Source organism: Papaver somniferum, chromosome 4, assembly GCF_003573695.1.
Source record: "Papaver somniferum cultivar HN1 chromosome 4, ASM357369v1, whole genome shotgun sequence".
NCBI classification, from domain to species: Eukaryota; Viridiplantae; Streptophyta; class Magnoliopsida; order Ranunculales; family Papaveraceae; genus Papaver; species Papaver somniferum.
The window spans coordinates 160,560,179-160,564,974 of record NC_039361.1 but is presented as its reverse complement, the minus strand read 5'-3'; the positions used below and the strand labels follow the sequence as shown (position 1 = coordinate 160,564,974).

General features: G+C 38.4%; 1 protein-coding gene across 1 annotated transcript; it reads left to right on the top strand.

Annotated features, from left to right (window-relative positions):
- Positions 1-416: 416 nt before the first annotated feature.
- Positions 417-1,382, top strand: LOC113273373 (protein MAINTENANCE OF MERISTEMS-like). Its single transcript, XM_026523107.1, has one exon. It carries the CDS (start codon positions 417-419, stop codon positions 1,380-1,382), a length of 966 nt encoding a protein of 321 aa, XP_026378892.1.
- Positions 1,383-4,796: the final 3,414 nt, after the last annotated feature.

Genomic DNA, 4,796 nt, shown 5'->3' with positions numbered 1-4,796 from the left:
TGCACTGAAATCAGTGCACTGTCTCCCATGCCCTTGGCTCACAGCCTTGGTTCATGCCATTTTCCCTCTTTGTTTCACTGCCACTATAACATTGTGGTCTTGCATCTTGTTTTACATCATCTGCCAGCATAGTTTAACTTCTTTATGCACTCCTAATCCCTGTGGACTGATCCCTTGCTTACTTTCTATACTAAAACTTGGCCTTGTATACTTGCAAGTCTTTTGTGTGTCTTTTCTAACCACACCATTGGGCCGTCGTCGTTTTCCATACCATAGTAAGTACCTAAACCTTATGCTATGTAACATAAAAATATTATCCGTGTAGTGTTTTGATTGTTGTCCACCGGTTTTGTTTTGTTTTATAGGATCACAAGGATTTCGTTCGTCGTATGAAGCCAGGAACGCCAGTGAGTATGATGAGGAAATGGCCACCACGAGCAATAGAATCAACCGTTGGTGAAGTTTCGGAAGTAATCGATCTAGTCAATTCTATGGGGTTGATAGCTGCGGTCGAGAATTTTGACCTTGGTTACGACAAACCTCTTTGTTCCGCCTTTGCCGAGAGATGTTACGGGGAAACAGATACCTTGCATCTTACGTTTGGAGAACTGACGGTAACTCCAAATGATGCGAAGTTCATTACCGGGTTAAGCATAGAAGGTAAAGCCATGAATTACAAAGGTTACGCGCAAGAGCTTGAGTGGGAAAATATTTACACGTTCACCAAGGATGTGTTCCAATGGGATGAGGAGAGGACCAAGTCAGAGATGTTGGTAGGCAAGTCAAAGCAGAGGATATTTCATCTTTCGAAGCTGAGATACAACTTCATGGGAAAAAAGAAGCTTCGTGCTGATGGAAAAGAGGTGACGCCGGAACGTATCATCGCCACAGCCAATGCGTATGTCCTCTACCTCCTGGGAGATGTTATCTTCCCCGATGTTTCCGCTGCCCGTGTGAGCACCAACTTTATCCAGTTGTTACAACCATTTGACAAGATTCACAAATACTCTTGGGGCACTGCCATCCTTGCACATTCGTTGAACGAGTTGAGAAAGGCTTCTAGGGCTCAAAGGAACCAAATCGGAGGGAATATGGCTTTTTTGCAGGCGTGGATATATATGCACTTCCCAATATTTTCTCAAAGGTCTTTTGAGAACAAGGAATGGGACCACAGGTATTATGGAGACAAGTACACCTACATAAGTAAGCCGAGGAACCAAAAAAAGGATTATCTGAAGTTGAGACGCCAGTTGGACAACTTGACGACGAAAGTTGTTGTATATGATCCTTACAAGGAGGATTTAGCTAAAGTAAAAGGAAAGAAGATTGTGTGCGAAGAGCAAAGTGATTATTTGGGGCCTTTGTTTCACCCAAGAGGATAAGTAATGTACAACCCGACGAGAGTCGCAAGACAACGCGGTTACGTAGAAAAAATCCCAAAGGAGCACAAGATGTTCAAAATCAATGAGAAAAAAACCAAATCATAGGATAATGATGTTGACATTGTTCACAAGCCTTTACCATCATGTGATTATTGGGAAGACAGAGCGTTTCACAGATATATTATGGATGGTCCATCTCGAACAGATGATGATGCAATTCCGGGTTACATGTCGTGGTACCTCAATATTTCGCATACTCGAGTGATACGAGTAAATGAGAGTCCCAAGATAGAGGACAAAGATACGTCTCTTGAATGCCTGGTGCGTATTGTTACTCAATTACGGTTTTGTTAATGTTATTAGCGTTTTTTGTTGAATGTTTGTTCTTTAAAATGGAAACAGAGAAGCCAAGTCGGGTACTTGATAACCCAAGCAAAGCTATAAATCAGGGAAGGGAAAAATGTTAAGGCCGATGAAAAGATGATTGATGAATTGAACAATCTCGAAGATGTAGAAGCTGGTTCAAAGTTTGGGGAACTGGAGGAGGAGCCAAAGAAGAAGAGGAAGAGATCCCCCCACCCTCCAAAAAAAAAGATGTCCGAAGGTGCATCGAGCAGCGCCCAACCTGGTAAATGAGGACGTAGTGGACGTGGTCGTGGCGGTGGACGTGGTCGTGGTCGTGGTGGGGAAGTTCATGAATGAATGGTTATATTCATGTTTATGTCTTTAACTATGGATAAATATGGAGTCAAAACTTATGTCTTGTCTTAAACTTATTGTCGAATTATGTTTGGTTATATTCCTAGTTTATGAATGACTTAATTTGGTTTATTTTGAAAAAAAATTGTGTTTGTCCAAGACGCGATAAAATAACCAACTACAATGTGTGTGCAAAAAATGCAGGATTCTGGCATTTTTCAGTCAGATCGGTTTACATGTACCTATATGTAACCCGATTCTGACAGTTTCCCAGAGGTTCAGTTTCAGAATCGGTTTACATGTACCTATATGTAATCCAATTGTTATGAAGAAAAGTTTTATAACTTTTTTTGCTAAGAATCGGTTTACATGTACATATATGTAATCCGGTTGCTATGAAGAAAAGTTATGTAACTTTTTTTGCTTAGAATCAGTTTACATGTACATATATGTAACCCGATTGCTATGAAGAAAATTTTTGTAACCTTTTTTTGCTAAGAATCGGATTACATATGCATTACAAAAGCCAGATTGATGAGAGGCATATTTTATATGATTTTGTAAAGACACAATCGGTCTATGGGGTCATCTCTAAAATCTGATTGTGTGAATTTAATTAAAAAAAATAGTCGTTGACACTTCATCTATATAAGGACAACCTCTTTGAGCCACTCCCACATTAGATACTTAGCCTAGAAAATGGAATGGGAACTGTTTGAAGATTTGTGTTTGGTTAAATTGTTTGCTAATACGTTCTGTGAACGTCCGAATGAAATCTATTCAATGTTTTGGAAGAGAGTTAAGAGTTCTTTTACGGGCGTACCGCGAATCCCAATACCGGTAAATGGAGAGACTTGGCTTTTCGATTCCAATACATAAAAAGCGCAATGCGAGAGTACATAAAAGTTAGAAATATGGTGTACCACTATCATCCACGAGCTCGTCTTAGGGAAAAAGTGAGTAATGCGGTCATTTTTATACCTATGTCAAAAGTTCACATACTAACATTTAAGAATTCATTGAATTTCAGCCGGAACGTTTCAACGGGCTATGGAGAATTCGTAATGGCTAAACTAAGTTCATTCACCATAAAGAATATACGATGTTGTACCGACGTGCTTGGAGGTTCATTGACGAGCATTTGATGTGTCAAATTCTAGAATTCCCATACTGAATTGTCTTATATATGTAATGCGCTAATTTCCTAAACTATGTAATGAATATTTTGTTTCTGAAAGTAAGGTATAATCGGATTATATGGACATATATAAACACCGAATGTTGGAATCGGTTAATGTGGGTATTGATTAAACTCTGATTCTTGGTTTGCATCACCATTCGGCATAAACTCAACCAAGAATCGGTTTACAAAAGCACTAACATCAACCGATTCCGGATCGAGTCTTTCGGAAAAAAATTAAAATTTTACAAGTGTTGATTATGCATTAATGAAAGTTAATTTGAAGATTAACTTGATTAAACATTATTTAATTATCCGAATTAGCACTAATTTAATAAGCGCATATTAGGCATTAACATAAATAGTGGATAAGGGATTTCTATGAATTATTTGTTAATGATCCTATTTTTTCATGTAGTTATAGGCCCCAATTTAACCAGGTTTTTATTAGGCATTTAATGTTGAGGATATTTCCATTGGACATAAAAAAAAATCGGCATTTAATGTTGAGGATATTTGGCATTTAATGTTGACTGATTTTTTCTTTTTTTTGAAACGTAAATATATAAATAATCAAGAGTACAGTAAATTGTGCATGTATTAAAGAAATTAAAGTGTTGTCTCTCTCCAAAAAAAAAAAAATATATATATATATATATATATATATATATATATACCTGCACCAACCATCCCTGTAAATCATCTTAAGTTTCTTTTATTCGACATGGATAGTATCTTAACGTATAAAAAGTTCGAAGTTGTTCTTGTCTTCATGTTTGTTTTCTTGGTTACAGTTCAGAATTGTCCATCACAAGTTTTAAGGACCTACCATGTCCGTGTAGTAAATGATTTAGGTGAAAGTATGGATATCAAGATGCACCGCAAATCCAAAGACAGCTATAATAAGGAAAAGTGGGTCCATTATAAGGAGGACTACACCTGGCAGTTTACGGGAGACAGTTTTTATTGGAGACTATATTGGTGTTGGATGACATGGTACGATAAATCAGCTGGGCATTGGGTTGTAGGGAACAACGATTTCTACAAATCTGAGAAACATGATCCTATTTAGGGCTGCACAACGGGTAGGGTGGGTAGGATATGGCCTATACCCGTCACCCTACCCGTTTACTGGCGGTTAAGAAAATCTTTATCCGTCACCCTACCCCCAAATAATGGATAGGGTAGGATACGATTAAAAAACTGGTGGGTAGGATAGGGTTGGCGGGTATGGATAGGATATGTGCACTCCTAGGTAGGGTGGGTAGGATCAATATAGTCAATATCGGCCGTATCGGCCGATATATCGGGGATATTTCGAATATCGGCCCAGAACTATACGATAAGAAGGATATCGGGGATATGATATTCGCCCGATAATATCTGTCGTATCGGTCGAATATCGGCCATTTCGGTCAAATATCGGCCGTACCGGTCGATACGAAATTTTCCTACATTTCCTGATATGAGACGGTATTGGTCGTTTTTTATTAAGTTTAAGGGTAATTTTGGCGAAGAAAGTCTTCCAGGTGGTA

Coding starts and splice junctions, on each gene's coding strand:
- LOC113273373 (XM_026523107.1), top strand. CDS start 417: ATGAGGAAATGGCCACCACGAGCAATAGAATCAACCGTTGGTGAAGTT.